This window comes from Panthera tigris, chromosome B3, assembly GCF_018350195.1.
Source record: "Panthera tigris isolate Pti1 chromosome B3, P.tigris_Pti1_mat1.1, whole genome shotgun sequence".
NCBI classification, from domain to species: Eukaryota; Metazoa; Chordata; class Mammalia; order Carnivora; family Felidae; genus Panthera; species Panthera tigris.
In genome coordinates this window covers 4,744,217-4,766,160 of record NC_056665.1, presented here as the reverse complement: position 1 = coordinate 4,766,160, position 21,944 = coordinate 4,744,217, and the positions used below count along the sequence as shown (strand labels likewise).

At 51.1% G+C, this 21,944-nt stretch overlaps 1 protein-coding gene across 1 annotated transcript in view; it reads left to right on the top strand.

Annotated features, from left to right (window-relative positions):
- The first annotated feature begins 4,441 nt into the window (after positions 1-4,441).
- The window catches only part of SLC28A1 (solute carrier family 28 member 1), a 49,255-nt gene continuing 31,752 nt past the window's right edge, over positions 4,442-21,944 (top strand). Inside the window, exons 1-8 of the mRNA XM_042987656.1 lie at positions 4,442-4,495; positions 5,307-5,418; positions 6,290-6,378; positions 7,565-7,656; positions 11,334-11,517; positions 20,010-20,151; positions 20,799-20,912; positions 21,829-21,906. Of these exons, the coding sequence (XP_042843590.1) occupies positions 5,323-5,418; positions 6,290-6,378; positions 7,565-7,656; positions 11,334-11,517; positions 20,010-20,151; positions 20,799-20,912; positions 21,829-21,906 (795 nt within the window). The 5' untranslated portion in view covers positions 4,442-4,495; positions 5,307-5,322. The remainder of the gene's footprint in view (positions 4,496-5,306; positions 5,419-6,289; positions 6,379-7,564; positions 7,657-11,333; positions 11,518-20,009; positions 20,152-20,798; positions 20,913-21,828; positions 21,907-21,944) is intronic.

The window sequence follows — 21,944 nt, the reverse complement described above, 5'->3', positions numbered from 1 at the left end:
CTGTGTTGGCTGCTCCCACGAGGCATAAGGTCTTCTTCATGGAAACTTCTGTAGAAATATCAGGCTCTGCTCTAAGGCTCGGTGTGTGCCACACCAGGCCGCCTCTCTGACAGAGGGAGAGGTTAGAACAACGAAGGACTTCTTTTTGCCTACGTCATTAACCAGCTTCTCAACTGTGATTGGCGTCGGCCCTGGGCCCGCAAGGGAACGGAGACCCCAATTAATAGGTCCCCACAGCCCCTGCCAACGGCTGGTGGAAGACAGGACACCTCAGAGGAAGGATATCGCCTTTGGTATCAAACCCGCCAAAGCCAGGGGCATCATCCTTGAACCCAACAGGATGACGTGAATTGACACCTAGCTTGGTGTGTAGAACACCTTAACGCGGGTCAAACTGAAAAGGAAACGTTTCAACGTCTCATTATATAAGAAGCTGATATGAGATGGAAAGGCAAGAGAGGTAGAAGGTAAAATGAGGGGAACAGACTTCGCAAAGCAGCAACCGGTGAAATATTCGGAGAGAGTGATTGCTCAATCATTTAGGGAAAGCTCCCCCTGCCTGTGGCCTTGGCCCCGCCTGGGTGTGGGACCAGGTGTCCATACTTGACCAGCCCCCCCCCCCCCTTTTTTTTTTTTTTAACATTTATTTATTTTTGAGACAGAGAGAGACAGAGCATGAACGGGGGAGGGTCAGAGAGAGAGGGAGACACAGAATCTGAAACAGGCTCCAGGCTCTGAGCCATCAGCACAGAGCCCGATGCGGGGCTCGAACACACAGACCATGAGATCATGACCTGAGCCGAAGTCGGACGCTCAACCAACTGAGCCACCCAGGCCCCCCGACCAGCCCTTTATTGTTGCTGAGGTAGACGAGCCCCAGGGCCAACCTTTCACTTTCCACTGGGTCGTGGCCATACGTGTCCATCTGTTCCCGATGAATGGCAAAGAGCAAGGGGTGGACTCTTATCAGGGGGCACGTGGAGAGTCACGCCAAGCCGGCCTGGGTGGTGGGACGCGGGGTTTTGGTCTTTCCGCGTTGGATTCCTTCCTTCCCTGGGAAGCGCCTGGACTTGCTACACAGGTTTTAGGAAGAACACCGTGATCCAAGTCTTGGGAGAGTCCATTCCCCCTATTTAGAAAATGTTACACTAGAGGATGGAAAAGCCCAGAGTCTTTCTTCAGCCTTTGTATTTTGCTCTACGTCATCAGAATTTATCTACGCTTTCTCGTTTCGAATATTTCTACCATGACCGTAGGAGGCGCCTCTTTTTTTAATGCCCCGAGTAAGAAAGCAGACTTCATATCAGATCGTCAGATGCCCCTTCTGCCGACCGACCGGCGTTTAAGAAACAGAAGCAGGTTTAGGAGAGAAGAACGAGGCTCCTGTTTGTGGAATCTGACAGCGAGAGCCTCGTTTTCCGTCTCCTGCTCGGACACGGGAATCCACGCCACGGAAGAGCCTCGTCGGCGAAGAGCTGAGAATGTGTGTGGGCAAAATTGTGGGAGGAAAATAGATGGTTGAACACCCTTTCTGATAATACCTGCCGCTGGCAGCGCCCAGTGGTTCGCTCACCACCTGTACAAGCGTCTTCTTTCTTCCGTCAGAGCCCGGCAGGGAGAAGGGATTCTCTTCCCTCCTGCCAAGAACTCCCCTGAGACCGGAAGTGGCCCCAGAGACCTGAAGCCAGAAACAGGTGCGTGGTTCCCCTGAGGAACGGGACGGGGGTAGGTAGGAGGGGAGGGGTAGCCTCCACGTATAAATCCTTCTAAGTGCTATTTTGTTTTGAAGGGAAGGGAAATGATAGATATAGATATAGATATAGATATAGATATAGATATAGATATGGATATGGATATGGATATGGATATGGATATAGATATGGATATAGATATAGTTAGAGACATAAACATAGATATAGATACAGTTATAGATATAGATATAGTTGTAGATATAGATATATTTATAGACATAGATATATAGTTATAGATATAGATATAGATATAGATATAGTTATAGATGCAGACAGTTATATAGATATAGACATAGACATATAGACATAAGATATAGATTGATATGGTCCTTGCCTCTGCCCTGGGCCCAGCACACCCCTCCCAAACCCCCTGCTCAGTCTTGGACCTCCCCCTGCTCCCCACGTGGGTGGGACAGGCCTCAGAGACCATCTCCTCAGGGAACGGGCCACAGAGTCTCGGGTGACAACTGAGCTCACACAGCCAGGACCCCCGAGGTCCCCCAGCTCCGGGCCTTTCCCTGGGGGGCTCGTCCTCACCCACCCAGCCTCCCAACCACCAGCCTGTGGCTCTCAACCAAACTCCACCTAAAAAAGCATTTGGCTCCTGGGGTCCAGGAGCACTTGAGGGGATCCGGGGCCACTCCGAGGGGAGGAGCAGGGGAGGAACACAGGCTTTCCCGGCCTGGAGGAGGAGAGTGGTATGAAGACATCCCTGAGTTGGAACTCGTGACAGCGGTAACGCCTGCCAGCCCGATGGTGCCCGGCTCTCTGTCGAACGCCTTACCTGCGTTAGCTCCTTTAATCCCCATAAATATTTATTTACGAGGTAGGCACTGTTACCCCCACCCCCACCCGGTTAACTTGAAGGAAACAAGTCAACTTTCAGAGTCAGAACTAAATTCAGACCTTTAGGCGCTAGCTCAGGGTTCAAACAGTGACACACAGCCTATTAAACCCGTGGTTTAGATCAGGGCCCACAAGACCGTCAAGGGTTTAAGGTGAACACAGCGAATGTTTTGAAACACGCCTGGCTGCCACTGGATGTGTCATGCCCCCTGGCCTCCCTCTGGGCTCCAGGAGAAACTGAGGGAGGAGGGGAGATGGGAGGAGGGAAGAGGAAGGGGCAGGCAGCGGGGAGGGGGAGGGGGGAGAGGGAGGGGAGGTGGAGGAGGCCTCACTGGGGCCCGACGGGTCCTCTGCCAGGGCGGCTCCAAGCCCATCCCTGTAGGGGCCGCACGCGGAGGCCGGGGTCCTTTCAGGATAAAACAGGTGACACCGTGGACATTGAGTTTACAGTCAAGGCAGCACAGGGGTCCCCGACGGCGTGAGTGAGGCAGGGTGTGGATCTCTGCCCCAAATTGCAAAAGCAAAGCTGGTGTAGGGTGAGCCCCTTCGTAAAAGGAATCACATAAAGGCAAGGTCTTGGGGCACCTGGGTGGCTCGGTTGGTTGAGCATCCAACTTCGGCTCAGGTCACGATCTCGCGGTCTGTGGGTTCGAGGCCCGTGTCGGGTTCTGTGCCGACAGCTCAGAGCCTGGAGCCTGCTTTGGATTCTGGGTCTCCCTCTCTCTCTGCAACCCCCCCGCCCTCGCAACTCAAAAATGAATAAACATTAAAAAAAAGCCAAAGTCTGGAGAACAATTCCACAAAGTCAGTGGTGGTTGTCTCCGGGGGGTTCAGCTTAGAGGGGTTTTTAACTCGCTGTGTTCTATTTGTATAATGTTTAAATGTTTCATGAAGCATGTGTAATGCTTTGGTATTCTGACAGACAAAAAAAAAAAAATGTTTTGAAAGAGAAGGGAAACCCCACACCCTCTATCCATCATCCTCTCCAAACTTCCAGAACAACCAGTGTGTGTAGGTAACCCCACAGCCTGTGTTACCAGGAAATGTTTATGCATCATATGGGGTCCTGTCCTGAGGGCACATTATTAATTATTAAAGAGATGTTGTCCACCCTGTCAGAGTAGTTTAATGTTTAGTTGGAGGACTGAAACGCGAAAGTGTTTGTCCCTTGACTCTGCACACCGATGCTCAGGTGTGGGTTCAAAAAAAGAAGAGACTGACTGGAATTTAAATAAAAACTTGACAAAGAAAAAAATAAAAGGTAAATTACTTATCTGTTAAAAGAAAGAAGAAGAAGCAACAAAGGGACAAACTGCGGTTTTGCTCTGTTGTCCTGACTACTGAGGCTCAGGCGTGAAACACCTTGGCCACGTGTGACAGCTGTACTGGTTTCCTTAACCTTCGAACTCGGGAAGAGACGTTGCTGTAATAACTCCTGATTCTGTGAGGGAAGAAGACCGGTAAGATGCAAATCGAAAGCTAATGTGCAGGATCCTAGAGACTGGGTAACCTTGATGGCAGGTGGAAAGGGAGGGCACAGGAGGGGACGGGGAGGGGGTGAGAATACTAAAGGCAGGCTTCCTGGAAGGGGTGGGCTCATCTAGGAGCAGGGGAGAGTGGAGAGAAGGGCATCTTGGACAAGGAGGGCCGATTAAGTTAGAAGGCAGGAGCCTTCTTCCCTGAGAGGGGCTGGGGTCCCTGTCCTGGCCGTGGCCCCCTGGCAAGGGTGCCGGACACAGCTGGGTGGGAGGCCCAACCTATCCCAACTTGGACTCTGCCCAGGAATTTGCACTGAAAGGAGAAGACTGGCCAAAGTGCAAGCGGGTCGAATTCATTTTGTCCCTGTGGAAATACGGGCTTCTGCCCACCCTCGAGAGCAACTTGTTGACCACAAATATGTGAGTAGGAAGGGGGTCCTGCCTCTCTCCGTGCAGCCGCGTGTCTGTGGATGTGTGTGCACAGGTAGTGGGTGTTCCCGGCCTCCTCCCCTGTGTGTGTGTTTCCACCTGTCTCCTCGCTCGTGTGTGCACACGTGTGCATGTGCCTCTGAACGCGTGAGCTTAATCAGGCCGGGGTTTGGAAAGCACCCCCCTAGGGCGCTCCACGGGGAAAGAAACAGGAAACAGGAGTGGGGAGGGATGGGGTTCTTATTCAGAGGACTTAGGCCTATGGACTTCAGCAAAAGAAAAAAAAAAAGGACTATATTGGCTCTTAGAATTGAAAACTCCAGTGGCAGGACTGGTTTTAGGTCCAGGTGGATCCAGGGACTAGAAGAGTCTTCAGGAGATTAGTTTCCCATCTTTTGGAGGTGGGAAAGTATAATGCCATGAAAATATCACTCAATGGCACTGGCTTTCATTTGCTGTAAGAGTGACAAAAGCTAGGGCCCCTTTTCAGGAAAACTCCGGTACCAGGTATCTACATGTGTGGTACGTAGTTCCTTCCTTGCCTTCCCTGCGAGGCGGACAGTATTTGCCCTGTGCCTGCCTGGGCCTCCCAGATTTACCAGGCCATGCACCGGTGAGTGCAGGAAGGGGCGCCTTGCTCTGAGGCAGCCAAGTTCAAGGAGGGTTGAGCTCTGGGATGAGAAAAGCTGTGCCAGGCTCCCCCCTTCCGGCCCTCTCCCATCCTCCCCCCTTCTCCAGGCGCCTCTCCTGGGTCCTGTGCCGCCTTCTGCTTTCAGCTGTGGGCCCTGATTTTGTCTTTCAGCCGCAAGGTCCGGCACATGGAGGGCAACAGCCCGAAAGGAAGAGAGTTCATCTCTCTCACACCTGTGGCCAATGGTCTGGAGAACATGGGGGCCGAGCTCTTGGAAAGTCTGGTCTGTCCCCTTCCCCATCCTCATTTTGGCCCCCTGGTGGGAGGGCCCTTTGTTCGCCTCCTTCCTTCACCCCCTCTACCTCTTTGCTTGAAAAATTAGGGACCCCCCCCAAACGTGTTGGCCTCCTCGACACAGAGCAGCCCCTTTATTTGGCTCAGCAACCATTTGCTGTGCACCTGTGATGTGCCGGGATAGCCCGCACTAGTCTGAAGGGTCAGGGAAAAAAGGCTCAACCCGGAAGTGACGTTTGAGCTGCGACTTAAAAAATAAGAAGGAGGAACGACATGACTGGAGAAGGGGAGGGGTGGATCTCTGGCGAGGTCTCAGCCTTCAAGGAGCTGGCGTTCTTGTCCTTGCTCTGGAACGGCTCAAGGAGAGGCCCTCCACCCAGAACTCTGGAGCCTAATGTGACCCCCTTTTCCCTCCCAGCCTCCCCCGACAAAGCCCCTGCCCCTTCACCACGCTGCACAGCCCCAGGGTGCGCCTTTCACTCTGTGATCTGCAAGAATAACCCCCTGCCCACCCAAACACGACTGCATAGACAAACGGAGGGCAAATGCAACGAGGTGGTCCCGCCTGGGCCTTCTCCAACCAGCCACAGCTGAGGCTCCAGCGTCCCTTCCCAATGCAGGCCAGGAGGACCCCGAGGGCAGGGCGTATCCAGCACTGAGTCCAGCACACTGTGGGTGCTCGGTGTGTGGTTTGCGGAACTTAACTAAGTCGCCCTCTAATTATTTCCTGGACAAAAGCCCCGCCCTCCCACCCCAGCCCACTCCCCAGATGCCCGTGGGCACACTGGCGGCAGCCAGGGTCTCCCTCCGCTCTCACTCGGGGCCGCAGGCACCCTCTGATCACTCTCTGGTCGCTCTAGGAGGAAGGCCGGACCCCTGGCAACGACTCAAGCCGTGCGGAGGGTGGGGACATCTGGACGGAGGCCAGCCCGGAGCCCCTGTCAGGATGGTGGGTGCTCTCCAGGAGGGACGTGCGTTGGCCCGGGGAGGAGGCCACCGTGGGGAGCAGGGACAGGGAAGCTGGGCCCCTGGCAACAGAGAAGGGGCTCCCGGAACCTTGGTCGAAGAAAGGAACAAACGTGTTAGCCGACAAGGGAGCTCTGCTGGCCTCTGCCTCGGGGTGAGCCGGGCCAGGGGCGCCCAGCCTGCTCTGAAGCAGCCAGAAGGCAACCGCGTCAGGAGCCCCAATGTGTACAGGGGGCCTGTTCTGACTAAAGCTGGATGGAGGGGGTCCTGAACCAGCCTGACCCTCCTCTCCACCTCCCCATCTGCCTTCTACCCCAGTCAGTCCCTGGGGCACCTCAGGGATCCTCGAGGCTTAGTTTGAAAACCCCTGGAGCGGTCCAGTCCCCTTGTTTCCCACGGGGAGGCTGGTGACCCAGAGCTGATGCCCAGGCTCACTGGGGGTCCCCGCTGGCCAGATCCTGAGCCGAGGGCGGCAAGGAGAGGAGGGGTGGTGGAGGGGAGGGAGTCCATCTGTCTCTCTGGATGGGAGATTGGGGAAGAGCCTCCCTTAGGGGGGCAGGTGTTGGGGCCAGAGAGGGGGAGAGGCATTCCTTGAAACAGAAGCTCCTACAAGTGTGGCCTGTGGCTCCTCAGAGGCCAAGTGCCAGCCTTTTCTCCAGGGATAGACAAGCGACCAAAAGACCAGGCAAGAATGGCATTGGCACCAGCGGGAAGGTGGGGGGCAGGTGGTGACCGCTGGGCAGGGGGTGGGCTGTGTACACGCTCTCTTGCAGGGGGAGCTGCTGACTCGGAGGGTAAGTCTCCGGGTCCCCGGGGAACAAGGCAGAGCTAGGAGCTCTCCGCCCGGCCCCACAGACAGGGGGGACACGGGGACAGGGGAGGGAGGCAGCCATCATGGTTTGTGCATTTCTGCATTTGGTTGGGTTCTTACTCATCATCTCAGTTAAGTCCTTCCCAAGCCCAAGGGCAGAATGGACTCAAGGGCAGTGGTGATGCTGGAAGGCGGGGTGGCCTGAGCCGACCCTTAGTTTGTTCTGGGCTGGGGTTGCCCTAGTCCTGTGATGCCGAGGTCAGTGCCCTGGGTGGGGGATGGGGGTACCCGAGTAGCTTCTACCTGGAGCTGTTGACGGTGGGAGTTGACTCGCGGACCCCACTGGCGCTCTCCCCAGGAGGAGCCTGCAGCCTGCTCTGAGGGCCAGACGCTTCTGCCGGGAGCACACACGGCTGTTTCGATGGATCTGCACAGGCCTGCTCTGTACTGGTGAGCCTGGGGCCCAGCCCCCCTGGGAGACCGCCGTTCCCACCCCAGCTACCACCACCCGGGTTTCAGCCACCTCAGCCCCGGCCATCCATGTCCCAGGGCATTCACTTATCCAATAATCCAACAATCATCTCAGAGCCAGCTCCACGGAGGAAGCTGGGACATCAGAGTAAAGTCAGACCGGATCTTCTTCCCAAAGCGGTCTCTGATCAGTAAGGGAGAGGGGAACGATATTTTCACGTAAGGCAGTGAGCCATCTGGGAACACCAAGGAGGGATGGAAGTGATCAGGGAGGACTTCCAGGAGGAGGTGACATTCAGGCCTCACAGGTCGAGCAGGAGGTAGCCAGCTGGATCCGAAGGACAGGACGGAGTGAGAAGGCACTTGCAGGTAGGAACCACGGGAGCAAAGGTGAAACGCGGCATGGTGTGGGCAGGCAGCTCAGGGACTTGAATTTTGCCCTCAAAGCCAGAGAGAGCCATTGAAGGAATTAACAGGCAAGCCTCGAGGCCAGATTCGCACTGTGGGAGCCTGGAAGAGGCAGGCAGGGTGGCAGTACATGTGTGAGAAGACGAAGCGTAGGGGACGGACAGGGGCGGCTTGGAGTGACCCTCGGGAAGCATCACCAACACTCGAAGCCGACTGAGTGCGCAGGATGAAGGACACCCTGGAATCTGGGGTGCCGCGGGGCTCTGTTCAGGCGACGGGGTGCATGATGGTGCCTCCGTGGCTAGGGAGCGCGGGAGGAGGAAGGCTTGGAGGGGAGAGGGATGGCCAGTTGTCCGGGACGGGATGCTGGAGGTACGTCTGCCAGGCCATCGAGAAGGACAGGGGCCTCTCCAGGGACGCCTGGAGAATGAATCGAGAAGTAGGTCAGTGACAGCATCCTGGGACCAGCCACACCAAGGGAGCTGGCAGAGGAAGGGGCAGAGAGAGCCCGAGGGGGCATGGAGATGGGGGGGAGGGGCGGAGACCAGGGAGCACCAGTTCAAGGAGGAGGGAGAGGTGAACAGCAGCATCTCTGTGGTAAGGGGAGCAGCGGAACAGGGACTGAGCGGCGTCCCGGGGGATTTAGAGCCAAGGAAGTCACTAGTAACTTAGGGCACGGGTGAAAAGCTGGATTGGAATGGATGGGAGGAGAGGCAGTGTAGACGGCAAGTGTAGACAGCTCTTTGGAAGGATTTTTTATGAGCACAGGTGGGAATATTAACAAGGAGGGTGTGACAGTGTCGAGGAAGGGGTGTGTTTGTGACAGGAGACACTTGGACTGTGTTTGTGAGTGGGGTGGGGAGGTGGTAGAGGAGGGGAAGGACATGGGGACAGATGGCAGGTGCAGGGGGGGACCCCTAAGCCCAGGGAAGGAGGGTCACCGCAGGTCCTCCTGCAGGCGGGACATGGAGGGGGGTGTAGCTGTGGATGCAGAAGCCCCCCCCCCCCCAGCTCCAGGGGGCCAGGCGGGAGAGGACACCGAGAGCCATGACGGCAATGGCCCCGGTCTTCATGTTCGAAAGTGAAAGCAGGGCTGAAGGCTGAGATGGGCTGGCTCATGGTCCCTGCAGCTTCCTTCTAGAGATGTCTGAGACAGTGAAGTCTTCCTCTGGCTGGACCTGAGCCTGGGCCTTCTCTGTCCCTCTCGCTTCCACACTCACTCAGACCCACATTGGTTTCGTTTGTAGAAATGACTGAACTCCTCCTAGGAGATGATGAAAATCACTTATCTCATCCTGTCTCTGCCTTTGTGGTGGCTGTCAGTCGGTCAATTATCCTTTACAATGGCCACTCTCCATTTCCTCCATGTTTGCATGGTTTTGATTTCCTGCGGCTCTTTGATAATATTATTGTATCATGTCTTCGGTGGGGCCCTTCACGCACCTTCTGAGAGTAGGTACAGTAGAGAAAGGGAGCCCACGTTCTCAGCGCTCTGGGCCTGGGCCACAGCAATGGTGTCCTCATGTTAGGTGGGCTTTCTCCATAGGTGCCCAGACAGCCCTGGCCGCTGGCCTCCACGGAGGGCCTTGGTATTCCCAGTCTCGGAAGAATGGTGTGTCTCTCGCCCACATTTCTGGCCAAGTCGCCAGAGGTGCCTGGCCTGGTGGGGGTCCTGTGCCCGTTCTGGTCTCCCACTGCTAATGTAGCCCAGACTCCCCTGGAAAACATGGGCTTAGAGTGGGGACGTGCCCAAAAGGAACAGACAAGTCCTGTCACCAGAGGGGTGAACAGATCCTAGAAGAATACAAACAACTCCTAAGACGCGTTTCTCCATGCCCTGTCTGGGGGACTCGTCTACACCGCCTCCTGTCCTGCACAGCGTGCCAGTCCCCCGAGTCACAGACCCCAAGACAGACAGACCTGGGTAGGAATTTTAGCCCAGTTTCCTCCCGGTGTGAATCCTCGGGTGCCCCGTCTCTAAATGGGATCAGCGCAGACCCAGCTGTCGGTGGTTATGAGCAGCAGCCCTGGGAGGCCCAGGAAGGGCCGAGTGCGCGCCCCTGGCCCCTGCCTCGGCCTCCCACGGCCCTATGCCTGCGTCCCTGGCACCCCTGCAGGGCCACACCTGCGTGCCTCTCAGTGACACCTGTGCAGGTCGGAGGCCCAGCCCACGATCGTCTGTGTGAGAGCAAGGTAGCTTCATCTCTCAGAACTCTGCTCCAATATCAACATCCCAACCGAGCAATATGAACCTACCTTCCGTCAGTGTGAAATAGCCCTTCCGCCTTTTCCCCAGGAGGCCCCAGTGGGGCTTGTCTGTCCTCAGGTGTGGACGGACCTGCCCACTCCTGCAACTGCTCCCAGGTTCTCCGTCCTTGCAGGTAGCCATGGAGACGTCCCCGTCTCCGGTCTCCATCGGGGGCCTCTCCTGGACTCCTCTCCCCTCTCTGCTTCCGGGCTACTCAGAGATGACTCCCGCGGCCTTGGCACCTGCCTTGGGGTGCAGAACCTCAGAAGCTTTCTATGATCTGCCTGCCCACACACTGCCCGGGTGCCCCCTCTTTGGAATCTTGCGGCCTCCCCTGGGGCAGGGCTCCTCTGTCCCCAGGCCGGATCCCTTCCCCCTGGGTCCACCAGCGTCCTCCAGCTGGTCCGTCCCCGAAACGTCTGTCTTCCAGCCAGTGTCTTCTAACCAGTCTGGCGGCAGGGTGGGCAGCGTAGGACCTACACTTACGCATGAGGTTGCAGCTCGCATGTTTTGCCCGGTGGAAAATCTCTAAGTCCTTTCCATTCTTCAAGGGCCCTGGCTTCTGAAATTCATGAGCCGGGGAGAGACTTTCCCCCTCTGCTCTCCACGATCATATCCCCTTCTTGAAGGAGAGCACACCCTGGCTTAACTGCACAAGAGGCGAGGAACAGGCAGGGAAAAGGCGAGTCTAGGAAGAAAATGGCCCTTATTTTCAGAGCAGGATGCTGGACACACGAGCAAACTCCTTCCTGGAGTGACTGATGTGCCCATCTCTGCCCGCCATGGAACGGAGTGTAGTCTGGGACGCAGCAGGCCCTCCGCAGGTGCTCAGAGACGCACGTTGTCTCGCGCCCACCCTAACCCTAACCCTAACCTAACTCAGAGAGGTGGGGCCACTCCCCTGCCCTCTGTGCCCTGGGTGGCGCAAGGTGGAGCTGGAGGGCACGGCGGCAGGCCCTCGTCATCGTCAGTGACCTCTCTCTGTTTCACTCCCACCCAGCGTTCGCTGCCTTCCTGCTGGTCGCCGGCCTCCTGGATTTCCAGAGGGCCCTGGCACTGTTCGTCCTCACCGGTGTGGTCCTTGCCTTCCTGGCCCACAGCCTGCTGAAGAGGCTGCTGGGGCCCAAACTGCTGAGGTGTTTCAAGCCTCTGGGGCATTGCCGCCTGAACGTCTGGTTTGAGAGGTGAGTGAGCTCATGGCCGCCGGCTGACGCCTCTGAGTCAGCTCTGGCTCGGCACCAGGCCTGGGTGAGCAGGGCCTCAGTCCTGATCTCCCCCAGACAGTTCCTGGGCAATGGGGGACGTTCCACCCGGGGGGGGCCCGGGCAGGCGTGGCTGGGTGGCTTCAACGGCCGCAGCCCTCTCTGTGATGGTTTGCCATTTCCGCCTGGTTCTCTGTCCAGTTACGACAGGTGACTGAGATCAGGAACTGAGAACAGGACTTGACAGTTTCCTAAATTCGGGGATTCCAGCCCATCCAGAGAGGCAGGGCCTCTATCAGATCCTTTGGGGCGTGTGTGAGACAGCTGCTGGGGCCACGCCTGGGGTCAGACTCAGCAGGCAGGATTGGGGGCCGGGTGGCAGTCAATTTAGTCAGCCCCCAGAAGGTTCTCCTGTAGCCAGCCATGTTCCCGGACAGTTTGGGATCTCCTCGTTTTCAAACTGGGCTCTTTAGGGTTCTGGAGACCTTGGAGGTGCCGTAGGGCAGGAGGGAGAAATTGGAGATGGAAATATCAGACCTCCCTCCCCAAATGCCCATTTCAACCAGGAAACTCTATTTTACCTGTTTTATAAACTAAGGTTTGGGGGGGCGGGGGGGGAAGCTGGAAAAAATGTTTCTATGGCTTAAAAAAAATCTGAAGACCCCCCCAATCTATATCAGGACTCCGTTTTGTTGATAAAGAAACTGGTATTCAAAGATCTCCAGTGACTAAGCTATGGAGGTACCACAGACTAACGATTTGAGCCAGCCTATGGGTGAACACATGTTTTCATTTTATTTATCAATAAATATATAATAATAAATAATCATTATTCTTTATAATAGTATCACTTTAAATAAATTAAATAAAATTTAAAGATGAATAAATTAAATAAAATGTGAGTAAAATTTTTAAAATGTATCATTGGGGTACCTGGGTGGCTCAGTTGGTTGAGTGTCCAAGTTCGGCTCAGGTCATGATCTCACGCTTTGTGAGTTTGAGCCATTCATTGGGCTCTCTGCTGTCTGCACAGAGCCTGCTTCAGATCCTCTGCCCCTTCCCGTGTTATAGTCTGTCAAAAATAAATAAATCTTAAAAAATAAAATAAAAAATTTATCCTTTTTAATAATTAAATTTGTGAATAGATTTATAAAAGGATTTATTTTTACAATCATCTATTTGTGACAAATCATTGATACTGGTTTTCCTTTTGAAGTATTGATATAAAATTTCCTCTAGGGGTACCTGGCTGGCTCAGTCAGTAGAGCGTGCTACTTGGGGTTGTGAGTTCAAGCCCCATGTTGGGTATAGAGATTACTTAAAAATAAATAAGTAAGTAAATAAATAAATATTTTAAAATACACATTCTTATTAATAATTAATTAGATTAATTAGACTTCATGAAAAGTAAAAACTTGGATTCAAAGGACACCATCAAGGAAGTAAAAAGACAACCCACAGTACAGAGGAAAATATTTGCAAATTATGTATCTGATAAGGGATGTGTGTCTAGAATTACAACCCAACGATAAAAAGGCAAATAACCCAATTGAAGTCTGGGAAAAAGACTTGAATGGAGATTTCTCCAAAGATATACAAATAGCCAGTAAATACATGAAAACATGCTCCACATCATTAGCCGTCATAAAAATGCAAATAAAAACCACAATGAGATATCACTTCACATTTCTTGGGATGATAACAAAAAAGACAGATAATAACAAGCGTTGGTCCAGATGTTGAAGCCTTGGAACCCTCATCCACTGCTGATAGAAATGTGAAATACTGTTGCTGCGTTACAAATTAATTAGTTCCTCAAAATACTATACATTCAGTTATCATGTGGGAACTGGAGTTGGCATCCACAGCAATTCCACTCCTAGGTATATACCTAAGAGAAATGAAAACGTATGTCGGCACAAAAACTTGTACACAAATGTTCGTGGCAACATTGTTTATTTCTCTATTTTTATTTTTATTTTATTTTGGAGGCGAGAGGAAGAGAGAGCGCAAGCAGGGGAGAGGGGGGAGGTGGGGAGAGAGAATCTTAGGCATGGAGCCTGACATGGGGCTCAATCCCATGACCCTGGGATCATGACCTGAGCCAGAATCTGGAGTTGGAGGCTCAACCGACTGAGCCACCCAGGCGGCCCGTAACATTATTTATAATAGCCAAAAGGTGGAAACAACCCAAATGTCCATCAACAGATAAGTGAGTAAGTCAAATATGTGTATCCATATAATGGAATATTATTTGGCACAGAAAGGAAAGCTACATGCTACAATAATGATGAAGCTTGAAAATATTATCCTAAGTGAAAGAAACCAGTCCCAAAGGATGACGTATCATAGGATTCCATTTACATGAAATGTCCAAAGTGACAAATCTAAACCTCGACTAAGGTTGGGGGGATGGATGGAAAGATTGGGGGGTGATGGCTAGAGGTGCTAGGTTATTCTCTGGGATGATGAAAATATTCTAAAGTTGATGGTTATAATGGTCATACAACTCCGTGAATATACTGAGGGCCATTAAACTGTGTACTTTAAATGGGCAAATTGTGTGATATGTGAATTTTGTTTCAACTTAAAAAATACATGTATTTGATATTGGCTTCCAGTTTATCCTTCCACTTGAAACAACTGAAAAACTGGGACAGGTATATATGAAGCAATAGCTCTTAAGAAACTCAACATCAGGCACCAGAAGACAGTGATCCTGGAGAAGCAGGGAACAGAGGAGATGAGCCCTATGAGTAAGCCCACACCTTACTGCACAGAGAGAGTTTCCAGGCCACAGTGCAGAGAAGGGGAATGAAGGTGGGCCAGCGTATGTTCTGGGTTGAGGATACAGAGCTGGGAATCCAGGGAAGTGAAGGTGGTCAGAGTTGGTAATGCAGAATACCAGTGAAGACAATGGCACAGAGAGAAAGCTCCAGAAATCTACAGAGGGTCTTCCCTGAGAATTTCTTTGAGTTCCGGTCAGTGAATGCATATGAGAAAACTATCCAAGGCCTGGGAAAGACCCATCCACAAGGATTAGAGGAAGAATGCCTGGAAACAACACAGGGCCAGAAATTGTGTTTATTTTCAACAGTCAGAGTGGAAACTTCATAATTTCACGGGGCATTGTTTACAATACTAAAGATCTTGGGACAGTAGTACAGAAAAATTAACCATAGAATAAACCTTGCTCAGGCTTTCCCTAACAAATCTTAAAAACAAAACTTGAAAGAGTCAAACACAATGTCAGTAAACCATGGCACCACATTAAGTGGAAACATGTAATTGAAGTCTCCAGAGGAGAAAGAGGGAAGAAAAAAAATACTCGGAGAAATCATGTCCAAAAAATTCCCAATCTGATAAACATTATAAACCCTTAGATCCAAGAAGCTCCACAAATCTTCAGTGCAAGAAACAAGAAATCATAATCAAATTGCTTAACGTCCGACTTCGGCTCAGGTCATGATCTCGCAGTCCGTGAGATTGAGCCCCGCGTCAGGCTCTGTGCTGACAGCTCAGAGCCTGGAGCCTGCTTCAGATTCTGTGTCTCCCTCTCTCTCTGCCCCTTCCCTGCTCATGCTCTGTCTCTTTTTCTCTCTCTCTCTCAAAAGTAAATAAACATTAAAAAAATTTTCTCAAATTGCTTAAAACTGGTGATAAAAGAAGAAATTCTAAAAACAGCTAGAGAAGAAATATGTGCAAAGATGTGGATGGCAGCAGATTCCTTCTCGAAAGCGACACAAATGAAAAAGCAATGGAACAGTCAAACGACAAATGTGTGTCAATCTAGAATTCGTTACCAGTGAAACATCATTCAAAAAAGGAGAAATGGGACTTTTTTTATACATGTAAAAGCTGAGAGAAGTTTTCAGACATAAAAAAATAGACCTGCACTACAGGAAATGCTAAAGGAAATTCTTCTAAAAGAAGGAAAACGATATCAGAGGGAAATCGAGATTTACGCAAAAGAGTGAAGAGCATTGAAATGGCAACTACATAGGTAAAAATAATGGCTATTTTTATTATTATTTAAATCTCTTTCAAAGGCAATCAACTTATAAACCAAGAATAAGAATAATGTATTGTGGAGTTTATATGATATGTAGAAGTAAACACCAATATAGCACAAGGGCTAGGAGGGAAGAAGTGAAATTCTATTGCTGGGCGGTTTTTATACTGCATGTGAAGGAGTGTAATATGACTTAAGGGTAGATTGTGATAAGTTCAAGAGTATCCTATAATGCTAAAGCAACCACTAAAATAACATGACAAGGAGTTATAGCTAACAAGTTAAAAAAGAGAGTGAGAGAGGTAAAAGAGACTCATTTTAAAATAGTCAATCTGCAAGGAGGTAGAAAAGTTGGAAAAGGGGACAAAGAACAGATGGCACAAATAGAAAATAAATAGCAAGATGGTAGATGAAACTTTCCTCCCAAACCAATAATCGCAGTAAATGTACAGGCCAGTATCCCTCATGAATAAGGAGGTAACAAATTATTAACAAAGTTTTGTAAAACCAAGTGTGACAAAATATAAAAGGAATAAGACATGAATGAATGGGGTTTATCCCAGGAATCCAAAGTTGGTTTAACACTAAAAAATTATCATAGGTCACATTAATAGATTAAAAAGAAAATAAGCATATGATCATGCCAATAGATTCAGAGAAAGCATTTGACATAATTCAGCGTCCATTCCTGATATGAATTCTGAGCAAAGCAGGATTAACAAAATAACAAAAATCTATAGCGGGCATCATACTTAACTGGGAAAGACTGAATGATTTTCCACCGAGATCAACAATATAAGAATGTCCCTTCTCGGCACTTTTATTCAACATTGTACTAGAGGTTCTAGCTTGTGTGATAAGGTAAGAAAAAGAAATGAAAGACATACAGATTGAAAAAGAAGAAGTAAATCTGTCTTTGTTCACAGACAACATCGTCTACACAGAAAATCCTATGGAATCTAGCAAAAAAGCTAATAGAACTAACAGGTCAGTTTAACAAGGTTGCAGGATACAAGATCAACATACAAAAAAAATCGTATTTTGAGGCGCCAACAATAAACAATAATGAATTAAATTATAAATGCTGTTTAGAATAGCATGAAACGTAAATTACTTAAGGTAAAATCTGAAAAAGATGTGCAGACTTGTACATTGAAACCTACAAAACACTGCTGAGAGAAATTAAAGAAAACTTAAAGAATGGGGCAATATACCAGGTTCATGGATCGAAAGACTCAGTATTGTCAGCATATCAGTTCTTCTCAAATTAATCTATAAATTCTTATTAATATCCCAATCAAAATTATCACGGGCTTTTGGGGTAGAAATTGGTAAGGTGATTTAAAAATTCATATAGAAATGCAAAGAACCTAGAATAGCCAAACCAACTGTAAAAAAGACAAATAAGTTTGATGAATTTATACCATGTGTCTTTAAGACTTACTGTAAAGCTACAGTAATCAAGACAATATGGTTATCTGAATCAAAACAGACAAGAGAGACCAAATAGGAATAGAATAGACAGTCCAGAAATAGATCCACATGTATATGGCCAATTGACTCATGACAAGGGTGCTAAGGCAATTCAAAGGAGACATAATCATATTGACAAATTATGCTAAAACCGTGGTATATTCATAGGCAGAAGGAAGAAGAGGAAAAACAAAATAATGACATAATAATCCACGCCTCACAGTACATGGGAAATTAACTGAAAACGGGAAATCATAAACCTAAATGGAAAGCCTAAAACTATAAAACGAATATAAGGAGATGTAGGAGAAAATCTTTGTGACCCTTGAGTTAATTTCTTAGAAACAAAACCAAAATCACAATCTATTAAAAATTTTGACAAAGTGAATTTCATCAGAATTAAGAACTTCTCTTCAAAAACATGCTTAAGAGAAGAAAAAAGACAAGGCACGACTCCGAGAAAAGTTTTACAAATCACAGATCTGACCAAGGACTTGTATCCAGTATATATTAAGCACTCTCAAAGCTCGATAATAAGAAAAACACCCCAATTTAAGAATGGGCTCAAGATGTGAGCAGACAATTCTTTCAAGAAGATACATAAGTGGTGAATAAGCACATGGAAAGATGCTCAACATCATTAGTTATTAGAGAATTGCAAATTAAAATCACAAAGAGGTACTGCTCTATGTCTGTTGGAAATGACTAGAATTCGGAAGATAGACGTTACGAAGTGTTGGCAAAGATGTAAAGGAAACGGAACTCCAACATCCTGCTCGGGGGTGTGTAAAATTGTGCAATAATTTTGGGAAATAGTTTGGCGGTCTCCTAAAGAGTTAGACTTACCATATGATTCACCCATTCCACTTACCAAAGCATCACCCAAGTAGTACTGACCCAAGGAAAATGAAAGCGTAAATCTGTACAAAGACCTGCGCGTAACTATTTGAATGTTCTTAGCAGCTTTGTCTGTCATAGCCAAAGGCTGGAAACAACCGAAATGCCCATCAGCAGGCGAACAGATAAGCCAAGCATGGTCCATCCACGCAATGGAATACTGCACAGCAATAAAAAGAGACCAGTTCCTGATAGATGAAAAAATATGGATGAATCTCAAAATAGTTATGTCGAGTGAGAGCAGTCAGATAAAAAAAGGATATGTGCTCTATGATCCCATTTATATAAAATCCTAGAAAATGCAAACTAATCTAGTGACAGAGAACAGATCAGTTGTTGCCTGGGGACGAGGAGGGGGGCCAGGAATTACAGAGGGGCACGAAGAACGTTTTGGGTGTCTTAACTGTGGTGACGGTCTCAAGGTACGTACGTACACACCTCAAGACTTCCCAAATTGTTCACTTTCAACATCTATTTATTACATGCCAGTCGTACCTCTATAAAGGCATTAAGAAACAAATGACAGGGGCACCCGGGTGGCTCAGTCGGTTGAGCGTCCGACTCTTGGTTTCGGCTCAGGTCATGATCTCATGATTCATGAGATCGAGCCCCGCATCAGGCTTTGCACTGGCAGTGAGGAGCCTGCTTTGGATTCTTTCTCTCTCTCTCTCTATGCCCCTTCCCCACTTGTGCTTTCTCTCTCTCTCAGGATAAATAAATAAACTTAAAAAAAAAAAGAAAGAAACAAATGACAACAGAAACCCAACCCAAAACATGCACTGACTTTTTTTTTAAATTTAATTTAATTTATTTTATTTTAAGTCGTCTCCACACCCAATGTAGGGCTTGAACTCGCGACCCTGAGACTAAGAGCTGCACGTTCTGCTGAAGGAGCCAGCCAGGTGCCCCTGCACTTAAGGTTTTATAAAGTTTTATAAAGAGAAATAGTAAGTAAGTAAGGCAAGTGGCACAGAGACAGGCAGAAACTGTGCAGCGGACCGGTGGTGTTAGCTGCTTAGAAACACGGGCAGAAGTGAGCAGTGAACTCTGGGCTTGGCCTGTGGGAGTTCTGGTCCCGGGTCCACCCCTCACCAGTGGTCGTGCACAGAGCTAGTGAAGAGAATAAACTTCTGCCGGGTGCCTGGCTTAAAGTCTCAAATCTGCTACTTGTTAGATGGGTGGCCGTGGGCAAGTCATTTCACCTTGCTGTGCCTCAGTTTCTTCGTGTGTACAATGAGGGCGGGGACGGTATGTCTCCCAGCACTGGGTGTAGTTCCTGGCGCATAATAGGTGCTCAGTGAACATTAGCTGTTATTAGTAGGACCAGGTGAGTCAGTGACTGGGTCGGGGGTGGACCTCGAGCACCCAAGGCCCAGACCCTCCCCCCCACCAGGTGAGCCAACTCCAGCCCCAGGGAGGGAAGCTGTAAATGTTGCTTCCAGGGGTGCCTGGGTGGCTCAGTCGGTTAAGCGTCCGATTTCAGCTCAGGTCATGATCTCGTGGTTGCTGGGTTCGAGCCCCATGTCAGGCTCGGTGCTGACAGCTCAGAGCCTGGAACCCGTTTCGGATTCTGTGTCTCCCTCTCTCCCTGCCCCTCCCCCGCTCATGCTCTGTCTCTTTCTCTCTTGAAAATGAATGAACATTAAAAAAAATAAATAAAAAACAAATCGTCGCTTCCCAGCCTTGGTCCCAGGAGCTCGGCTCACCTGCCCGGACTGACATTACTGCTTCTGGGAAGCAGAGCCCTGGGCCCCACAGGCCCCACCTCACCCTGGCAAGGTCAGAGGCTGGGCTGAGCATCGCTGCATCTGTGAGAATCCCTGCCCTTGATGGAGCCACGTGCTCGGCACCGTGCAAAGCTCAGCACACACGTTCTCTTCTTTAGTCCTCCTGGCAACCAGGAGAAGCGTGGGGCTTCGGCTTCATTTGCCCAATGAGGACGCCAGACCCAGAGAGGCTAGGTGGTCCGTGTGAGGTCACACAGCTCTCTCCTCCCCCCAGCCCTGAGCACCCGTCCCCTGGAGCCCTGGGTGCCCTTGTGTAGGGGTGGGGGAGACGCTGAGGGTGATGGCTTTCTGCCTCTCCCCCGCAGGACTCTGGCCCTCGCTGCTCTCCTGGGCCTGGTCTCGTGGCTGGTTCTGGACACCTCCCAGCGACCCGAGCAGCTAGTGTCCTTTGCAGGAATCTGCGTGTTCGTCTGCCTCCTCTTCGCCTGCTCAAAGCATCACCGCACAGTGGGTCCTCAGCCGTCAGGCCCAGAGTGCGCCGCAGCCCCTTCCCTCCCTGCCTCCCGAAACTAGGATCCCTCCCCGCTTCGTGGTGTGGCCGACATCTCCCCGCAGGCTTCGGCCAGGCCTCCCAGAGATCCTCACGCACCTGCTTTTGAAGGCCACCGCTGAGGAGTCCTTAAATGCTGAGAGGCAGAAGCAGTCCTCTGCCGAGGGTGGGGGCGTCCAGGGAGCGGGGGGTCAGGGCAGCTGGGAGCCCTGCCTGGGGAGAAGAGATGGGGGGAGGTCCAGGCAGACAGAAGCTACACTGACACTAGAATCGGAGGCCACAGCCGCCCGGTGAGGACCGGGACCGAGCGCTATGGCCTGCTCGAGGCGGCTCCAGTCTTGCAATGGGTCCTTAGACCGCGCCCCACCCCTGCCCACTGCCCCAGGCCCATTACTGCCAAGAGCGTGGCCTATTCTGACCGCAGGGTGGACGGGACCGTCGGCAACAGGCCCAGGGGTCGTGGCTGGGTCCAGTCCTACCCTGCAGACGAGGCCAAGACTCCCAGGCCCCTCAGCAGCACTGTGCTCTCTGCCCTTTCCGCCTGCTGTTCCCTGTGGATCCCCCAGGGAGCTGAGCTCACCGGGACCTTCCTCTCGGGTGGCAGGTATCCTGGAGGACTGTGTCCTGGGGCCTCGGACTACAGTTTGCACTTGGACTCTTCGTCATCAGAACAGAGCCAGGATTTATTGCATTCCAGTGGATGGGCAACCAGATCCAGGTGCGTACAAGGGGCACTCGGGTTGCCAGGGAAAAGCCGCTGTACTGGGGGAAGGGGAGGGTGGGGCCGTAAGGAGGGGCTTGGGATCGGGACGGTGGGGGTGCGCTGGGCCCCAGGCCACGTGAGCAGCAGGGGCTGGGCAGTGCGGCCACTCCTTCCCCTAGGCCCGGGGCCACCTGCAGACAGCTGTCCTTCCAGCGGCTGGCCCGATGCGGAAGAGAATCGCAGCACAGGAGGGTTCGTGGGTACTGAGGGCGCAAGGCATGTGGCCCTCAGCAGTCATGAGTGATGTGGAACACGCGACAGTTAAAAGTGCTAAAAAAAAAAAATTACAACTGATTTACTTTGTCATATGTGTGCATTTAAAAATAATGTTCAGTTTCTTGAAGTTATGTTTTTTTAAGTTTTTAATGTTTATCTTTGAGAGAGAGAGAGAGACAGACAGAGTGTGATTGGAGAGGGGCAGAGAGAGAGGGAGACACAGAATCTGAAGCAGGCTCCAGGTTCTGAGCTGTCTGCACAGAGCCCGACGCGGGGCTCGAACTCACGAACAGTGAGATCATGACCTGAGCTGAAGTCGGACGCCTAACCGACTGAGCCACCCAGGCGCCCCTGAGGGTGCTCTCTTAAAGTGTACAGAAAAGGTGTCTCCCGGGGAGAATGTGCTCAGGGGAGCAAACCCCCGTGAACGTGTGTTCACGAAGTGCACTGCTGGGTGGTGCCCGACCCCCGCAAGGCCCGGGAGGCCCGGTGACCCTCTCTCCCCCACACTGGGCCGCTGGACGGGCTGCTGGACGGGCCCACGGCAGGCGACGTCCCTCCGGCTCACCCGGCCTGGCTTTCTGGCCACTGTTGGTGCCCCTTCCCCTCCTGGCCTCACTCCGGGTTTTTGCATTGTTTTGTCTTTTGCTTTCAGATCTTCCTGAGCTACACGGACGTGGGCTCCAGCTTCGTGTTTGGGGAGGCCATGGTCAAGGGAGTCTTTGCTTTTCAGGTCAGCCCAACTCCTGGCCCGCGAGGGCCTTAGCAGCG